General features: G+C 41.8%; 2 protein-coding genes across 2 annotated transcripts; one reads left to right on the top strand and one right to left on the bottom strand.

The window, feature by feature from the left end:
* Positions 1-3,493: 3,493 nt before the first annotated feature.
* Positions 3,494-12,325, bottom strand: znf366 (zinc finger protein 366). Its single transcript, XM_062381658.1, has 7 exons — positions 12,185-12,325; positions 9,053-10,081; positions 8,797-8,964; positions 8,016-8,166; positions 7,209-7,400; positions 4,855-5,029; positions 3,494-4,776 (listed from the first exon to the last, which is right to left on the bottom strand). Exons 2-7 carry the CDS (start codon positions 10,072-10,074, stop codon positions 4,124-4,126), a joined length of 2,361 nt encoding a protein of 786 aa, XP_062237642.1. The 5' UTR covers positions 10,075-10,081; positions 12,185-12,325; the 3' UTR covers positions 3,494-4,123.
* A 1,661-nt stretch (positions 12,326-13,986) lies between these two features.
* Positions 13,987-15,975, top strand: LOC133940973 (isotocin-neurophysin IT 1-like). Its single transcript, XM_062381687.1, has 4 exons — positions 13,987-14,111; positions 14,219-14,340; positions 14,747-14,951; positions 15,637-15,975. Exons 2-4 carry the CDS (start codon positions 14,221-14,223, stop codon positions 15,780-15,782), a joined length of 471 nt encoding a protein of 156 aa, XP_062237671.1. The 5' UTR covers positions 13,987-14,111; positions 14,219-14,220; the 3' UTR covers positions 15,783-15,975.
* Positions 15,976-17,648: the final 1,673 nt, after the last annotated feature.

Below are 17,648 nucleotides of genomic sequence, written 5' to 3'. Positions count from 1 at the left end.
ATCCCATGAAATTCATCACATTCATTTTCATTTGTCCCCATTTATAAAACTCTTCTATAGTGTCAAAACTTCTACAGGCTCGCTTTCTTTTACGAATTGTATTTTTTGTTGTTAGTTTAATCCAATGTTTTTGTAAATATGTTGTATGATTGTTTGAACTGTCTTTATCATGGGACTTTTTTGTTTAAATCCCTTATAATCACCTCATGTGATCTGACAAATTTTCACACAAGTGGACAATAAAAGTTTTTCTATTATACTTCCCCCTTTTCTCTATTTTCATCATGTTTCTTATTTGTGGAGCTACTGCTAGGTAATTCACTTTGTATACGTTCACACTTGGCTGATAGAAAACGGACAATAGAGGGTGCTGTTTATTTAAGGAGGAGACCGAGCAGATAAGACAGACAAGAAAGGGAAGAAGGTTCACTTTGAAAACCCACGAAAAGTCCCAATATTAGATTCCCAGCAAACCGAGTCTAAATATGTCTAAACGCGTCTGTGAATAGCAGGGCCACTGACCTGATGTGTCCCCTCACCTCTCTGTCAGTGAGCCAGGGTTTTGTTCTGTGTACAGGAGAACGGCCGTCAGCTGGGACTACTGTCCGCTCCCTGGCTGCGGGTCAAAGGAGGTAACAGGTTAAGTCTGGGGTGGGACAGTTTAATGAAACAAAACATGGAAGAAATTTCAGCTCCATCTCCTTTTTCTAACTGACCAGCAAAACAGGAAGCTCTTACCTGAGGAAGTGGACTGTTCTCAACAAACAAACAAGGGCTGAGGCCGTCTTTTCAGGAATAAAGCATCAATGGAGTCGAGTATCGTTGATGCAATTTTATTACTTGGACATTAAATGTTAACCTCGCAAGGAGTAATACATGTTCAATTCATTTTCTTAAGAATCAAACCTGCTCCCAAACTCTTCCACTCATCTAAAAAGGTGTTTGTAAAAGTTGTTCAATGAAGTGAAGTGAAAGATTTGTTTTTGTCCCCCAACTGCTTCCCTTTTTGTTTCACCTCCATCCTGTTGTATAGCATTTTTTTATCTGTGTAGATAACAAAATGTATTATGCATGATGAGAAATGTCCAGAGAAACATTTGATCGGATTTAATGTAGTGTTGTTTCAAACAGCAGGACTTTTCCTCAGACTTCTTAATGGATCAACAGAATATGCTGGTCTTAAGTATTCAGTGTTTTGAATTGTATCTGTATCACAGCTGCTGTATCTCGAAAGGAATGTGTAGGAGTTATTCTGATCACATAACATCTCAGTATATTTTGAAGGGAATGAAACAGGAAGTTCCACCCTCTCATATGCAACCCGATATCCCATTGTTTAATATATGAGGAAACATTAATTAATACTTCACTCGGAGTAACTGGGGATCATATCTCATAGAATTTTCTAAAACTGAAAACATTCACTTTCTGTATCATAACACTCTTGATGATCAGGTCAGGGTGGGGCTACAAACACATAACGTTTTTCCACTTTCAATTAATCTGTCACAAAGTGTAAGGACATTTTATAGAATGTCCATAATTATATTGCAGAATAGTCCCAAAATCCAAATATATTCCATTTCTAGTGATGTGAAAAGAAATACATTAGATTAAGATCAGATAAGATTATCTTCCGGTCAATAAACAAATCAAGAGATCATCTGATCAGCGCTTAATCAATAGATATTGAAAGCTAAATCCTCTCTATGATAAGATAAAAACGTTTTGGAATGATTTTCAGCTGCATCAGATTGAGCCTGTTTAGTCAAACCTTATCCATTTGTACAGTACCTTTCTTAAAGGCTAGTTTAAAACAAACAAGATTGTAATTTTAACTTAATAGAAACGTTATAATTATATAATTAATAATAGAAAATTACTTCTTACTACCTATTTTCAGGGGCATTTCGAAAGAAAATATTCCCCAGATTTGTTGTTTTCTGTCTCTCAAATGGAATTACAATTTTTTTTTGCATCCCATTCTCAATAATTTGGACTTCAAGACATCATATTAGACTCAGAGAAACTGACATCTTCAGTTTATCAAGAAATCTATAAAATAATCAGCAGATTAAGGGTAATACAAACATAATTATTAGCTGCTGCCTTCCTCTAATTAAAGCTTCTCGAAGTCTCAAATCATGAAGTTTGGATGATATGAATTCATTTCTTCACTGATGAGACATTTTCTTGTCATTGTGTGGACATCATTTTGTCATGGTAATATCTTCCATGTTAGTTTTCATTGCAAAGCAGAACCGTTGTGTCTTACCGCAAAGTTCATTTTTTCCGTCCCTTCAGTATCTACCTGTTCTTCTTTGTGGATTCCCATGAGCACCAACGTTTCACTTCATTAAAAACACACAAACCAATAAACTCAACCTCTGAAACATCATCTTTCACTGAATCTCTGTGCTGGGATCAGTTTTACCCATTATTCAGATGAGATAATCCAAGGTCGATGAAAAATAAACATCAGTAAAGTGCTAATAAGTAGCATGCAATACGTATAGTGTAAAGAGATATAGAAAAATATAAAAAATATAAATTACAGTGACAGTGAAGCTAATATTTACAGTGTGAACAGTATGTGCAGTGAAACGGATTGCACATAGCAATATGATTTCACCAACAGAAATGAGTATAGCACAGTTGAAAAGTCCATTAAATGTGCATGTGGTCCACTGTGGACTCATCACTGTTCAGCAGAGGAGCTGATTCTAGAGAAGAGACGTTGACTCTCTCCGGTTCCTCTCTGAGCGAGAAGCAGGGATTGACATGTGAAGGTGAGGAGAGGAAAGGAAAGGAGAGGAGGATGTGAGAACTTCCTCAAACTGTTTGCAGTTTCGCTCTTTAGGACACGGTGGTCGTCACCAGTGGAAATGGAGAAGCTGCTGTTCTGCATTTCATCTGACAAGAAATGACTCTTTCACCTGAACCAGCACGGTGACAAGTGACTTATACCATGAAACCAGAATGAGCCTGGTTTTATATCACTGGATAGAGACACAGCAAATCATATTTTAAAGTATAAGTTTTCCTAAATACCCGATAGATATATGTGACATTGATGAACTGAAGGATAATATTCGTTATTCTACTGTGTTATAACATGTTTTTTTTTTACATTTCACTTCTATTTACAGCGGGGGCTTCTGCTTTGAGCAGAAACAATGCTTTATTCTGACTCATACCGACATATGAAGCTTTTGTTTGAGACACCTACTGTGTCTGTCACTGCCGTTTGATCACAACCTAAAAGAGAGAAGGGGAGAGGTGTTTTCTCTTCCTCTTCCTCTGCTTTGAAAGAGAAGCACGAGGAGAAAAGCACTCTTCTTTTTAACTCACAGCAATCATTCCGGGTTTGCTGAAGAATGTGCGAGAGAGTGAGAATTGAGATTTTATATCTGGGCGGAGAAAAAAGAACAGTCGCAGGTAGGTTTATAAAAATCTGAAGACACAAACAGAAGATTCACTGCACAGATTTCATGTATTTTTTTTTTCTCTTTATTTAATAGAAGAATCACTTATCATCACTGTCATACATTAAAGACACAGCCATTCCCCAAAACTAGAAAAGTAATGTAAGAAAAAAATCTAAACGTTAGATATAAAAAATAAAATCACAGTTTATTTCATCAACCTTTGTCATATAAAATGCAATGAGTTCACATCCCCCCCAATAAACCTAATTCTTAGTTTTTAGTATCATATATTTACATAAAAATTAAGTCAAAATTTAATCAAAATTGCGTATTTGTTTTCACACTGCAAAAATATTTGTAAAAAAACAACAATATTAAATATCTTAATGCGATTTATTCATTGAAAAGCTACGTCCTAATCAAAAGGTTCCACTCAACCTTCTACTACATGATATGTTTTCTACATGCAGTTTGAATCACAGCTTTTGTATTTCACTTATTTTCTCAGTTCAGGGATGTGTTCACATTTCCCTTCCAGTTCAGAGCTTTATTTTTAAGTTATGTTTAGAGACCTACTCACTTTCCTCTCTTTTCTGGGGAGTGTCTCCTAAACATCCTGTACATCCAAAACATCAGCGTCCCTCAAAACCTGCATCTTCCTCTAATTCTTCCTTTAATTCTTCCTCTACTTTTCCTCATTCTCTCTGCCCTTCTTCATCCTCTGTGCTTATAAATTGACCTTCCCTCACTTCGCTCTGGTTTCTCTCTGCCACATTGATCGCTGCCTCATGAAAATCTACCAACTGCTGTTTGCTTTGCTCTGACTCATCTAAATCATGGTGAAGATCTTCCATCTCTGAGTCACACGACTGTCTGTGGCGTGTTTCATGGTGGTACGCCTCCTCCTCTTCCTCCTCCTCCAGCTCTGAATCAGATCCACAGGAGGTTTCTGACTGCAGGAGTCGGACCTGGTCACCTCTGGGATCTACAGATGATCCTTTTTCTTCTGCTGCAGCCCCCGTGTCATGAGTCAAACTTTGCTGGTACATCTGTTTCTCGTCTGGAGATCCCTCTCCTCTCTCCTCCAGCTTAAGGCTGTACTGCTCCTCGCCTGCAGCCTCGTGTTGGTCCACCTCCGGGCTGTACTGGCTCCTTCTGTACAAGCTATCTTCATCCTCCTCCTCCTCCTGACACGAGCTCCCCGGGACACTCTCGCCATCAGACTGGGCGAGACGAAGGCTGGGCAGGCCCGGTGGCTTCTGGGAAAGGTCAAACGGCTCCTCTTGGCCGAGGTGGGTGAGGAGGCCCATTGGAGCGGTCAGGCAGAAACGGCCCCTCTGCCTAAACACTGAAACACGAGAAAAGGTGATTGCATAAAACATGTTGCAGGCCATAAACGGGAAAGTGCCGATGTGAGGATTCCTACATCTTTCATCCAGCCCTCTGTCCATGACGCCATGTTTGACCTTCATGTGTCTGGTGAGGTTTCCTTTCAGCGTGAACTTGCTCGGGCAGTAGAGGCATTTAAAGGGTTTGCTGTCTGAGTGCAGATGCATGTGGCCCATCAGATTATGCATCCTGTTGAACTCTTTTCCACAAAGCTGGGAGAAAAAAAAGTGTACGAACAGGTTAAGTTTTTAACATTTAAACACAGTTGCAATTTAAGATTTCAGGTCCTCACTTAAAGAAACATTTCAAGATTTTTTATAAATTTGCTAATTTCATGCATGAATATGAAATATGAGGCTGGAGCCAACAGCCAGTTAGCGTAGCTCAGCATGACAACTGAAAGCAGGGAGAACCCGAATGGCACTCAGAGCGCATTCCCCAGCCAAGGCCTAATTGTCCCCTTGTTTAACCACATTTAAATTCACAACATCCAAATCAGTCCCCTAAAAAGAATTTCATCAAGATCAATGAATTATTCTCTTATTCATAATTGTTCTCTCCTGACTCAAACCACATCCTTTCACCAAGTTCCATGTGAATCAGTAAAGTAGTTGTTGTTTTATCCTGCTAAGAATAAAAGAAAACGAAAAACAACCTTCTAGGCAAAGGAAAAACAGGCCACATTTTACCTCAAAACTGTGCTTACTGAGTATAGCTCTGGAGTTACTGTACTCAGTCACTAACCACCTGTAGTATACACTGTTTAAGAATTCAAGAGAAATATGCCAACACCATCCATCTATTATCTTTTCTTTTTTCTGCAAAATCTCCTTTATTAGATGACTAATATTTTCTGAATGCACAGCTACACGTAATCATTAACGAATGTGCAGGCACACACACACACACACACACACACACACACACGCACACACACACACACACACACACGCACACACACACACATACACACACACACACACACACACACACAAACTCTTTCCGTCTATCTTTGTTTTCGTCTTTTCCTCTATGTCTTCCTCTCTCTCTCCTGCTCTCTCTTTCTCTGTCTTCTTGACGCACAAGAAAAACAGAGAGAGAGAGAGAGAGAGAGAGAGAGAGAAAGAGAGAGAGAGAGGAAGCAACATGGAGACAGAGCCAGGAGGAGAACAGGGAAGGGCAACTCCTGCGCTGTCCTTCCTCTGCATTCTTTTTTATTAGGGTGGTCCTTTCCTTCAGGAGGAGAGAGGGACTGTAAACTGTCCAAGAGGACCGTGAGAAAACAGGAAGCTCCCTCCAGCAGCAGAGAAAGCGAGATGAAATCTATTTGCGGGCCCCGTCCTCCGGGGAGGCTGGGGGGCCATTGTTAAAGAGGCAGTTTGTGCGGCGATATCCTTCCTATGGACAAGGAGGCTCCCTCTGCCAAAAGCCTCTCTGCTATCTGGTCATCGTCTCAGTCGTCACACCAAACACCAAGGTCAAACAGTCTCTGTAGAAAAGTGTCGAGGCATTGATAGCCGCTAAATATTTCAGGCTGTGGTTATCAATAGATATGATTTGGTTTAAAGATAACGGCAGCAGAGACTTTGATTCTAAAGGTAATTTGTGCACACTATAAACATGGTTACTCTACTTTCTGTTGTTATTTGCTGAAGCTGCTCTTATTTCTTTGTGTTCGCTGCTACTATTATTGTTTTCATGCAATATTTCTATACATTTTAAATACACATTGGAGAGAGAAGCCTTTTCCAATTGTACCTGAATATGGTGACAATAAAGATCTTGGATATAAACAGTGAAAATGGGTAAACCTTTGGCTTGTGTTGGTCCAGTGGTGTCAAAGTTGGCAACAGAACCCCCCCCCCCCCCCTGTTATTCTGCCTGCACAATATTTTTACACTTTGGTCTTTGGTGGCATTAGACAAAAGATTAATTAGCTAATACTAACTGGCATTTGCAAGTGTGTTTTGAGCCCCTATCTGCAGGGGAACATGTTCAATTGAATTGAAATATTACTGATGAGGTGACCTTTAGAAAGAGCTGGCTATGGATTAGTGAAATGTGTTTCGGGTTAGCGCTCTGTTAGTGTTTCGTGGTCACAGAAATGACAGGTCGGTTAAGGTTAAGGAATGATTGCCATTAAAAGAAAGCCACCATGTTGACTGCCAATGGGAAATGCTAAAACAAAAAGTGTTCTCCCCCTTGTTCCACAACAATGTTTTATTGACCCACCCAGCACCTCCATCTCCTCCCTCTGGGGACTTTGTTGTCTGGTGTGGAACAAATCTACGATCGCTAAAGGGTTCAGCTACTTGAACATTTCCTGAAATTCATCAGTGACCAAAAGAGGAACTGAAGGTAAAAAACTCTGCCGTGTTATATTCGACTAACCTTGCACTTATAGGGCTTGATGTCCGAGTGGACGATCATGTGAGCCTTGAGAGTCTGTTTTTGGACGAAACTCTTGAAGCACATGTGGCACTGGTAGGCCCGAATGTTGGTGTGGATGAGGACGTGGCGCTTCATGTTGGCCAACAGGGTAAACTCACGACCACAGATGCGACACTTATGCTCTTTCACGCCCTGGAGAACGAGAGAATGTGGAAGTATGTGGCATGAGACACGTAGTTGACAGACATCTGCTTTCTAATGGCTACCAGTGTTGGTCTGCTACACCTCTTAACCTTCATATAAGATCTTAATTTGTAATTTCTATTGTAAAGACCAAATGTTCCAGATATACCAAATATATCAGGCTTTAGAATATTTTCACCAGATGCTATGGTTCAATCACAGAACATCCAATCTTGAAATGCTTCAGTGGACAGTTGACACAAGTTACCACAGTGAACACTAAACAGTAAAGCAGTGTTGAATAAAATGTTTTTTTCCAATCCTAAAGTTCCTAAAGGGGAAATAAAGTAAGAAAGCTGGATGTTATTGGGTAAAATAACATCAGTGGTCGGAATTTAAGGTGGAATCGGTATGAAACAGCCGCCAAAGAAGGCTGTTAGAACAGAATCCAAACTCTCTCCGCCAACTTCATAATCCAAAATGTAAACAAGGAATAATGGGCGAGTTTCAACGTGACAGCAAAATTGATTCCAAATCCGTTGTTTTGCTTCCAGTCCAGAAAAAAAAAAAAAAACATGGAGAAAACACAGCATCGTTTCTCTCGGCTCTCCTAATGAAACCTACTTTGTGAGTGAGCGTGTGCTGTTTCAGGTGGTGCGACTGGATGAACTCCATCCCACACTCGCTGCAGATGTGTGGTCGGATGTCTTTGTGTTTCATCATGTGGTTCTGCAGCTGACTCGGGTACTGGAAAGTCTTCTGGCACTCTGCGCACCTGCAGGAACAAGAGGTATAACCTCCTTCTATACAGTCAAATAAAGAACTGAAATGTTCAAGCAACAATTTGAAATGTTCTCTTATTCATTTTCTTACGACTGATACAACTCTCATATCTGTCGACTGTGAGATTAGTTTAGCACAAAGAGCGGGAACTGGTGGAAGCAGCTTGGATGGGTCAGACCAAAGGTAAGAAATCCACCTGCAATCAGCTGTAAAGCTCAATTATAATCATCTTTTATCTCCTCTGAGATCTGAACAAAATCCCAAGTGTAAAAGTTTTATCTCTTGGCCTGGAGCAGTAACTCCCTGACCTCCGTCTGAACAGGGCAGCCCATAAAAAGCTTTACACTTTGGTTTTTGTGTAATTAAAATAAAGTTAGAAATGTAGTTACATTTTCGGGGGGGGGGGGGGTTGTATAGATTAAACAAATAAGATGTGCATGTTAATGACTGAGTTTTAAAGGTGCAATTAAACCCATTTCCCCATTTCCAGATCAGACATAAGAGTGGCATCAATCTTGTCATCTGACTCTCGACAAGAAAATGAACGAGGCGGTTTCAAACTATTGCTCTACAAGCGCACAATCACATTTCAGCGAAAGATAGGAATCGTGTTTCTGCTCACCTGTACAGGGTGGGTCCCCGATGGGCGGTCAGGTGCCTCTTCAGCTGAGCGAGTGTGGGAAAGTCCAGACCACACTCCACGCACACGTTCTCCTGGCCCTTCTCGTGCTTCAGCTCGTGGGCACGCAGCTCACTGGGGTAAGCGAAGCCTCGGCCACACACGCTGCAGCTGGAGGGGGCCGGGATTCAAAGTGTGTGTGTGAGAAGGAAGATTCAGACAAAAACAGGCAGAAATTAAAAAAACGGACGTTATTCACCTGTATGGCTTCACGTCGCTGTGCTGCATCATGTGCCTCTTCAGGTGGCTGGTCTGGGTGAAGGCCTTGTGGCACACCTGGCACTTGTGGGGTCTCATGCCCTGATGTGTGAGCAGGTGAGTGTGCAGGTGACTCAGCTGCTTGAAGAGCTTCCCGCACAGGTGGCACCCGTGCGGCTTGATGCCATTGTGGCCCAGGATGTGCGTGACCAGGTTGTACTTGGAGGTGTACGACTTGTCACACATGCGACACTTCCATCGCTTCTGGTCGCCTCCGACATCCACATAGTAGCTGTCATCCACGTGAACGTCCAACCCGAGCTTCTCAGCGCTGGCTGCCCCGCCTCGGGGAGCTCGGTCGCGGGTGCGATGACCGGGTCGGAAACCCTCTCTGGGGTAGAAAGCACCGGGGGAGAGGTGCATGACAGGTCCGGGCATGAAGAAGGGGTAAGGGAGGAGGCTGTGGTGGAGAGGTGGGAAGAAAGGAGGATGGAAAAGGAGAGGAGAGGGAGGCCAAACTGGGGAAGGACTGAGAGGCTCCTGTTTCACCTGCACAGGTAGATTCATACCCGGCGATCGCTGGTGAAGCTGCAGTCTGTGGAGCTCGATCATACCCGGGTGGGGTTTTGGAGCTGGGGAAGGAATGGGGCGAAGGGGGAGAGACAAGGGGATGTGGGAGAGGTCTACTGTATTCTTACTGCCGCTCTCTCCTGCCTCCACCTCTCCTCTGTCAGGGGATTCACCTCCTTGGGCGTCCATTTTGAAAGGAGTTCTTTTGCGTTTTTGGGATCCCTCCTTTGGAGTGTACCCAGAGCCAAGCAAGGGAAAGAAAGCAGGTGAGCTGAACATCCTGTAGGCGTCCCTGGTGGGTGGGATGCTGGGGTAACTGGGAGGGGAGAACTTTGGGGGTTTCATATAGAGTGGAGTTGGACCTAGGTAGAAACTGTGCTGGGGCGGTTGCCTGAGCTCATCTCTGAGAGGAGGACTTCTTCCTGGAGAGAATCTCACTCTATCGGTTTCCATCTTCTCTCTGCATTAGAGCAAATAGAGGATAAATGTGGTTAAATGTCTCAGTGAAAAAAACTTTCAGATCCTTCACTTCACTCATTTGACATCAATGTCTATAGACTAGAGGTTTGGCTCCAGAGAGAGATGAGATGAGTTGCCTCAAGCGAAGACCAATTGCTATTGCTAAGATTAAAAAAGCTGGTGATGCATTGTGGGTAATGTAGGCAGTGGATTTTAATACAGAAAGGGAACGAGTTGAAAATAAATCTAGTGGGTGATGATGAGATGATTAACGGGGTCAGTTTCACATTATCTTGTATTGGATTGATATCTTTGGAAATAATCTTTTCTGTTTGTGAACTATTATTTTTACCCTTTTGGGCCTGAAACTGTTAATTTAATTAAGGGAGTTTTATGTATAATCCTAATCTGAAACAGAATTAGAAACTACAGCTATCAAATAAATAAATGTAATTGGTCAGAAATCAAAAATATTTCCACCTGACACGTACAGTTGATTAATAACTAAACGTAAGATGGAAATAGATGACTAATACCTCAAACTTGTGTTGGTACTATATATGTATTTGAGTAAATTTATTCAGTTTATTTCTAGCCTCCAAAACAACACATCATTTGCGGAAGACTTGACAAATGTCCAAAGTCTCTGTCTCTGGTTTCTGTTTATGAATCTGAAGATTTCTGTGGGAGGAATTGAAGCCATACACACACACACACACACACACACACACATACACACACCTACATTATGACGTTACACACCCACACCTTTCAGTGTTCGACATGAAACGTTTCACTTCCCCCTTTCTCACAGGTCTACTCCTCTCCTGAAATCAGGAAGTTGTTTCTGAAACACTCACCTCTACCTCCCGCATACTTTTCGCTTCTCCATCTCTCTTTTCAGTCTGTTCATCTTCTTTTTTTCCCCTTTTTTTTTTAAACTGATAGCTGAAAACAACTTCTCCCTTTCTCCTCCACTGATGGTTATACATCATGTTTAACTCTGTATCTCTGCAGTTTAAGTCTAAGTAGTTTGTATTACAGATGGGAACAAAACTGTGATGTTAAGAAGTAAAGGAGCCGATCTTAACGTCTCTGCAGTGTGTTTGTGTGTGTGTGTGTGTGTGTGTGTTTGTGTGTTTGCGTGTGCGTGTCCTATAGTGTAGATGATGGTCATGGATGAAGAGATGATGATACCCAGAGGGGAAATGTCTTACTTCTGCATGACATTTAAGTAGAACTGAGACAAATTGCGCTTAACCAACCAATTAAATAACTATTCATCAATGAGAAACTGTTTGGATTCCTGTAAGTCCACATTAGCATGACTGCAAGGTCTACTTAATGGTCTGTTATGTGTTAACCCCCCTGTCTGCTGCTCATGATAATCAGAAAACAGTGAGAAGTGTCTGTTACAGTTTCCTGAAAAGCAAGAAAAGCAAAAAAAGCAACAGATTCTAATAATCTGGAATCTGCATTCAGTTTAAATACATTCGCGCTCCCTACATGTAGAGCAAAATATGATTGAATTGAAAAGATGGTGACAAGTGAAGATGAGGAAGTTTGAGAAGCTCTGTTGTGCTGTGATTAGTATCCCTGCTGTGAATAGCACCCCATGTACGTTTGACATTAATTCAACTCTAACACAGAACAATCATCACTCTTCACACCTGAGATGAACAGTAAAGGGGGGGGGGGGGTGCTCAAGTTCATTAGATGAAAAGAAGGGGACTACAGATTTATTTACAAATTAACGTTCAAACACATAATTTTTTTATTTTTCTGTTTAAAAAGAAATACATTGCGACAGATCAGTTTGGATGTAGACCTGTAATCAATAGTTTAAATTAAAGTACATGCACAGTGTAAAATAAATGATATTCAGCTTCAAGATTCTGTTTTCAAGCCAGTTTCAAAAGTTCTCATCATTCCTCACCTCTCCCTCCTCCGTGCACCGTGCAGAGACCCCAGCCCACACTTTGCCACACCGTGCATTCCGAACAATCCATTAAAATCTGAAGCCCCTCCTCGCCTGTGTGCCAGTCACTGCCATGTAAGTGTGTGTTTGTGTGAGGCTGCAGCGAAGCCTGTGTGTGGAACTCACCAGTTGAGTGTGTTTTCTGTGATGCTGTGGTGGTGGTGCTCCTGCAGCTGCTGCTGTTGTACCTGTACAAGTGTTCTCTCCCTCCTGCTCGCACTGCAACTCGCCTGACAATGAGCCGCCCGTCCGCGGATAGCATTTGAAGTGACTTAAGAAAGAGAACAGGAACAATCACTTTGTTCTCATTTTTCAGATGAGTACCTTCGGAGAGAAGGAAGGAAGGGAGGGGAGAGGAAGTCAACAAGCCTAGTGCCTTCCTAAAGAAAAATAAGGAAACACTAGATAGACATCTCCATTTCTCTATGAAATAGGGATTTGTAAAAAGCTTTCGGAGAAAGACGAGATATGATTTTTCTCTTTATCAAGCTCACAAACACCTATTGATAAAGATTGATGTTATATTAAAGTGAAGAAAATGTCATGTGTCTTCTATAGTTGGGATAAAACAACATTTAAGCTCTTGGACAGCACAAGAAACTTTTGGTTGGAAAATAATTTAGATTTTCAACTTTGCAGCAGACAAATTTGATTGTTAATTGATATTTGCATAGTTTCTGTCAGGCAGGGGCTGTGCACTCTAACATTGACAACTGTGCATATTGATGCAATTTCAAAGAAAAGCCTTGCAACAAATTCCACCTCTGTAAACCGCAATGTTCAGTTCTTTGTTTGTTGTAAGGAAAAAACTATAAATGCATGACTGTTGTTTTCTTCCATTTAAATGACATGCAATGCAAAATGAAAATTTACCGTTCTTTGTTTGCGGTGTTGTTATGAAGGACTTCAAAGTGTTGCATAAAAGCTAAGTATCGCTGTTATTGTTTTCCACCTCCTGCAGAAGCATGAAAGATGAAAACATTAACAGACAATGAAAAGCAAATGCATAAATAAATGAAGTGGGTCAAAACAGACACTAGGTGGCGGGAGTGTTCCTTACTCTGAAGTCCAGTTTAAACGTCATGCCTTTAAATGGTCACTTCATGATTCATCTGCGTGTGTGACGTCTAAATACTCTGATGTGAGTCCAAGTGTCAGCCTCCTGCTCCTTCCTCATGAAGTTAGTGCTGAAGTTAGTCATCAGAGTGTTTTTAATTGAGATGAGGTGGCAGTAAGCAGATCAGTGCGGAGCTGCAGTAATTGAGCTCATATCATTGACACGGTGAAACAGTCTTTTGTGAGTTGTGGCTGATCATTAGTTGTGTTAATTAGCTCATGAAACCAATTAACCTCAGACCTGGACACACGTGACCGTCAATTCCTGTAAAGAATTAAGAAATGTATTAACGGGGAGGACGATTTGCAGACGTGTCTCATGTTTGTGTCTTTGTGTCGTGATTCAGCTTGTTGACAAACATCCGCTCCGCTTCAAATCCTGTGTCCAGTGATGTGGAGCTAAAATGGCCGCCGAGAAGGCCCAGATTCACGGATGAACTTCTGTTTGTGACCTTCTGAGCCCATTTCTTTTCTTCCCTTCTGTCCCAGACAAGAAACTTAACAAAGAAGAACTCCTTAATGGGCCCCTAAAAGCAGAGCAAAGTTGTACTTCACTCGTTTCCACTCATGGTTGTTTCATCTCGCCATCCTCTTCCTGACCTCTCTGAGTTTCAGTCATTACCTCCAACATGCACGGTCACGCAGCGAGAGCCCGTCTCTAATGATTCTCAAAGGAAAAATACGCAATCCAGGCCACAGAGATGCCCGACCTTTTGACCCGGCCCTGCCCAGTGGTCAACGTCATCTCCGGAGGTGACAGTAACTAAAGTGAGCCCATTAAGGGCCTCTAAGTGGCTTTTGGGTTTCTGTGTCACTCTCAAAAGAAGCTTTGGAAGTATATAAGCCATGTCGGCGCCGCCATGCAACATAGAAGATCATCTGAGCTCAGCTGAAACAAGATCTTGAAGTCTGTCATTCGTTGACTTGAAAGCATCAGGTGAGTAAATTCAGTTTCCTCAACATTAGATTTTGTGATCGGTCGCTCAAATGACCTTCTTCATTTTTCTCTTGTGTGCCGTTGCTTCTCTCTCTCTCTCTCTGCAGAAATGACTGGAGCCGCTGTTTCCGTGTGCCTACTTTTTCTTGTGTCTCTATGTTCAGCATGTTACATCTCAAACTGTCCCATCGGCGGGAAGCGGTCCATCATGGATGCACCACTACGCAAGGTGAGCTGCTTTTTGTAAATCAACCTCTAACTATGATTCATGAAACACTAAACTCAGCAAGTTGGCAAAAGTTTGATGGCTTTAGAAAAGGAATTTTTTTAAGTACATTTTCATTCAAAGATGCACCAAATCTAAATTCACAGATTTGCCTCCAATGGCTTCACAACTCACACCCTCTATTTTTACACTGAACCTTTAAGACCTTACTCTCATCAGGAAAAACCCAACCAATAACTTTGAGTTAAGAAAATATGAGGGTGAAATCTGTCTTACTCGGCCACAAGTTAAAGAAAGACAGAACTCTTCCTATTCACATGGGTTTATGATAGATAGTCTCTGTAGGTCATAAAGTAAATTGGAGTGAAATCCTGAGTAACACCCGGAACTTGTCCCCCCCCCCCCCCAGTGCATGTCCTGTGGCCCCGGGGACAGGGGCCGCTGCTTCGGCCCCGGTATCTGCTGCGGGGAGGGTCTGGGCTGCCTGCTGGGCTCCCCAGAGACAGCTCACTGTGTGGAGGAGAACTACCTGCTCACCCCCTGCCACGCAGGAGGGAGACCCTGTGGATCTGAGGGAGGACGCTGTGCGGCATCAGGACTCTGCTGTGATGCAGGTTAGGAAATGACGTGATAAAAACCAAAAAAATATTTGTACTATTAAAAAACAAAAGATCCTAACAAAGTAGAAAAAATGCACAATTTATGTCTTCAATGTGTTTTAATGCAAAGCATTTCTTAAGATATTGTATTTTACACGTAAAGTAAAATAAAGGGATCTCTGCCGCTCAACTTAAATAACTGAGGCGTTTTGTGCCGGTGGACTGATCGTTCATATCGCTGAACATTTGTAATATTCTTGTAATAGTTGGCCCCTATCAGACTATATGGCACAGATCTTGGTTGATAGGGCCCATTCAAAGGCCTGATAACAGTCAAATCTGGTGCACCTTTATCCTTGAGTGGGACCTGAGTCAGCAGATAGAACCAGTAATTCAGCAAAGTATCTTTGGGCTGAACCATGGAGCTTAAAGTAAATTCTGAAACCATGCATGCAGATAGGATCCCAGCGACACCAGTTAGTATCAGTTTAGGATTTTGTTAGAGGCTTGTAAAGCAGGTATATCGCATGAGCATTACTGTTTCGGGTACTGTGAACTCCAAGCTGCTTTGCCCTTGAGTTCTGAAAAGGTCAATAGTCTCAGGTCACATTAACCTGATAAAACGTGTTGTAAATCATATCTTTGCGACAACAAACCACTGTGATCTTAGTCATGACCCCTGCTTCTTTTTTCACCACAGAGAGTTGCACCACAGACCAATCCTGCCTCATCGAGGAGGACGGAGAGGACCAAACCGGCCAATTGGAAGGCGGCGACCCCAGTGACATCATCTTCAGGCTCCTGCATCTGGTCGGTCACGCTTCTCCTCATCAAAGTCACCAGTGAGATGTGTCCGACTCCCAGTTTCTCCGGCTGTAAAGATGAAACTGGACAGTGGCTGTAGTTCATGTCTTTGTATTTCTGAATGTTTGTCCTCCTGTACTTCTGTGTCTTTGTCAATATATTTTTCTGTATGAAACTAGGGATGAATACGGTGGTCATCCAGATAGCTGCATGTTGAAATAAAGCTTTGAGAGAGTATAAAGTGTCCTCGTGTTTTTCTACACTCGTTTTTTGAAATGATATCTTTAAAGAAATCGCTCTCCACATGATCTCTGTGTTACAAAATATCTACAACACAGAAACCATGACAAAATATTCAAATAAGCACAGTGAGCATGCTAGGTGAGCTTATTGAGTAATGCAGTGTTGTCCTTTGTGGAGCATTCTGATTACATAAAGCATCAGTGTGCATAAGGTACGTAATCTGTGATGTCATCGCTCCCCAAACACAATTTTTTACATGTACACAAGGATAAACACAATCCTAAATCCTAAATTTTTTTAAAAAATTCCATTTTAGTGACTTCAAACGTTTGTTGGTATGAGAGGGAACATTTTATTTTGCTAAATGTCCACAATAGTTCATAAACGGCAAAAATAGCTGCAATTTTAACAGTTTATAATACTTCCTTTCTTCCTTCACCCGTGTAAAGAACATGTCAGCATAAATCATATCACATCACTTTTTACCACTATCACCAAATGTACAAAGCCCTCGGCCATCTTTGTCTTTCAGAAGTTCAGCTTTGCATAATCCTGGAACAGAACTCCACAGGATTCTAAAGGGATCCTCAAATGACGCTCCGTGCATTTTTGTGGCGGCTCCACTGACACAATATCCCTGTTGCAACAGTTATCTTGACTGGTGGTAACCTTTGATCAATTTTTGTTATCTTCACAGTTGAACAAGTTCTTGTTCTGCGTGAGGGTTGAATACCAAACAAATTAGGCATAAAGACAGAAGCTGGATGACATTAACGCTCGGGAGAAACACTGATGAGGGAGCAGTGACCCTGTGCTGCACTGATTCTGTCATTGCGTGTCTTTATCCGCTCAGTGAAAGATAAATATTTTCAGGGGGCTTATCTCGAAAAGTCACATGAGTAAAGTACCTTTGTGATGAAAGGTAGACTATAGTTCACACTTTGGAGGGGACATGAGGGGTTTACTCTCTGTTAAAGAAATGCCACAAAAAAGAAAATATGTGCTAAATCTTTATTTATTTTCTTTTTACCTTCGCCCCGGATGTTGTGTTATTTTGTATGTTTGTGAGAAATATTCCACAAAAACACTGGAACTGATCCATTTGATATTTTAGCGTGGATCTTGATCAGGGGGCGGATCCACAATTATTATTATTTTTTAGAACTCTGTTAAACGTTGCAAGATTAAGGGGATTTCCAACATTTCCCGGACTGGATTCCTGAAAACCAGGCATATCGCTTGAATTTAAGGGAACTGTTGGGCCCTGGCTGATGTGCTGCTCCTACTACTGGATTTTTGTGTCATGTCATCTGTATCTTCATGTTTTAGCCCTGCAGCCCAATCACTTGGAGACAAACATAAAAAAAAAGCTAGATTTCATCATTGAGATGTTCAGCCCATAGAGGAGGAACTGAAACTGGAAATTTGTAAGAGTTGGGAGAAGGAAGGAAGGAGTGTAAGGAACGAGATAAATGGAAACCGTACGCCCTGTCAGCACTCGATTATTACATAACTATGCATAAGCCAGATTCTCAAAATACACACACACACACACACACACACACTTCTCCCCTCTGGCTCTAAGGTTATGTAACTGCAATATTGTCACCCTGTACCTCTCTTTATCTCTCCCTCTCTGTCCTTATCGGTGTTGGCAGTGGATCC

This window comes from Platichthys flesus, chromosome 3 (assembly GCF_949316205.1).
Source record: "Platichthys flesus chromosome 3, fPlaFle2.1, whole genome shotgun sequence".
NCBI lineage: Eukaryota > Metazoa > Chordata > Actinopteri > Pleuronectiformes > Pleuronectidae > Platichthys > Platichthys flesus.
The sequence above is the reverse complement of the archived record's forward strand: the minus strand, read 5'-3'. Positions and strand labels throughout refer to the sequence as shown.

Bases quoted from the DNA above. Each gene is read 5' to 3' on its own strand.
- znf366 (XM_062381658.1), bottom strand. From the start codon at position 10,074: ATGGAAACCGATAGAGTGAGATTCTCTCCAGGAAGAAGTCCTCCTCTC. The intron at 8,167-8,796 runs GTGAGCAGAAAC...TTGTTCCTGCAG, and splicing joins CGGGGACCCACCCTGTACAG to GTGCGCAGAGTGCCAGAAGA. The intron at 7,401-8,015 runs GTAGGTTTCATT...CTCGTTCTCCAG, and splicing joins AGCACACGCTCACTCACAAA to GGCGTGAAAGAGCATAAGTG.
- LOC133940973 (XM_062381687.1), top strand. From the start codon at position 14,221: ATGACTGGAGCCGCTGTTTCCGTGTGCCTACTTTTTCTTGTGTCTCTA. The intron at 14,341-14,746 runs GTGAGCTGCTTT...CCCCCCCCCCAG, and splicing joins TGGATGCACCACTACGCAAG to TGCATGTCCTGTGGCCCCGG. The intron at 14,952-15,636 runs GTTAGGAAATGA...TTTTCACCACAG, and splicing joins AGGACTCTGCTGTGATGCAG to AGAGTTGCACCACAGACCAA.